Below are 1,714 nucleotides of genomic sequence, written 5' to 3' on the forward strand. Positions count from 1 at the left end.
AAAACCGACGGCGGGATTTTTGTATGGCCAGCTTACCTCGGGGGGCGGGGGGGGGGGGGGGGGGGGGGGGGGGGGAAGCTACTCCTGTTGCAGTTCCTTTAATCCGCCATCTTTTTGTTCTATTCTTGAAAGTGGGAATAACATCCACAAAACGCAAGGTGGCGCTGCAGGCTTAAAAAGAGGGGGAAATATTCGCACAAAGGATGTTACAGACTCCAGTTTTCAGAGGAAAGCTGGCCAGACAAAAGTAGAAGAAAGGAAACCGTGGTGTTGGAGTTGGGGAAAAGTAGGACCCCTCCCCACAAACATACCAACTCATTTCTAAGGATTCGGTTTCTGCCATTTCTGAGAACTGCTTGAGGCCGAGTGAACGTGGTTTTGAAAGATTGTTTAAACGAAGAATGGAGGCCAGAGTGATGCCTGAAGTGCAGAAAAGGCAAGTGTTTTTTCTTTGTGTATTTCTGGGAATGTCTTGGGCTGGCACAGAACCGCTTCGGTATTTTGTGGCGGAGGAAACGGAGAGAGAGACCTTTCTGGCCAACCTAGCAAATGATCTGGGGTTGGGGGTGGGGGAACTGTCAGCTCGGGGATCTAGAGTCATTTCAGATGAGAACATACGATTTTTACTATTCAAGCCGCTTACTGGTGATTTACTTCTAAATGAGAAATTAGACCGAGAGGAACTGTGTGGGCCCAGAGAGCCGTGTGTGCTACCTTTCCAGTTGTTACTTGAAAAGCCTTTTCAGATTTTCCGTGCTGAACTATGGGTCAGAGACATCAACGATCATTCTCCAGTATTTCTAGATAGAGAGACTACCTTGAAAATATTAGAAAGTACCACTCCAGGGGCAACATTTCTCCTAGAAAGTGCACAGGATTCAGATGTTGGAATCAACAACCTGAGAAACTACACGATCAGCTCCAATGCCTATTTCCATATTAATGTCCGTGATAGTGGGGAGGGGAATGTTTATCCTGAATTGGTCCTGGATGCAGTGCTGGATCGTGAAAAGGTTTCTGAGCTCAATTTAACCCTCACAGCCTTGGATGGCGGGTCTCCGCCCAGATCCGGGACTGCCCTCATACGCATCCTGGTTTTGGACATAAATGACAACATCCCTGAATTTGTACAGTCCCTCTACAAGGTGCAGGTGCCTGAAGACAGCCCTGTTGGCTCCCTGGTTGTCGCTGTGTCAGCTAGAGATTTAGATACCGGAACTAATGGAGAAATAGTCTATGCATTTTTTTATGCAACTGAAGTAATTCTCAAAACATTTCGAATCAATTCAACATCTGGCAAGCTTTATCTTAAAGCCGAATTGAACTACGAGGCAATACAAACTTATACATTAACTATTCAGGCCAAAGATGGTGGAGGGCTTTCTGGAAAATGTACAGTGGTGGTCCATGTAACAGATATAAATGATAATCCACCGGAACTGCTTATGTCATCACTTACTAGCCCAATTGCAGAAAACTCACCTGAGACAGTAGTAGCTGTTTTTAGGATTAGAGACAGAGATTCAGGGAACAATGCAAAGATGGTGTGCTCCATCCAAGACCATCTCCCCTTCGTCCTGAAGCCTTCAGTACAGAATTTCTACACCCTGGTAACAGAGAGACCCCTGGACAGAGAGAGCCAGGCCGAGTACAACATCACCATCACTGTCACCGACTTAGGGACCCCCAGGCTGAAAACGCAGCACAACATAAC

At 46.6% G+C, this 1,714-nt stretch overlaps 1 protein-coding gene across 1 annotated transcript in view; it reads left to right on the plus strand.

Annotated features, from left to right (window-relative positions):
- LOC125935209 (protocadherin-7-like) overlaps nt 1-1,714 on the plus strand; it is a 69,959-nt gene that overhangs the window by 22,025 nt on the left and 46,220 nt on the right. Inside the window, 1 exon segment of the mRNA XM_049648875.1 lies at nt 291-1,707. Within this exon segment, the coding sequence (XP_049504832.1) occupies nt 291-1,707 (1,417 nt within the window).

Source organism: Panthera uncia (genome assembly GCF_023721935.1).
Source record: "Panthera uncia isolate 11264 chromosome A1 unlocalized genomic scaffold, Puncia_PCG_1.0 HiC_scaffold_17, whole genome shotgun sequence".
NCBI classification, from domain to species: domain Eukaryota; kingdom Metazoa; phylum Chordata; class Mammalia; order Carnivora; family Felidae; genus Panthera; species Panthera uncia.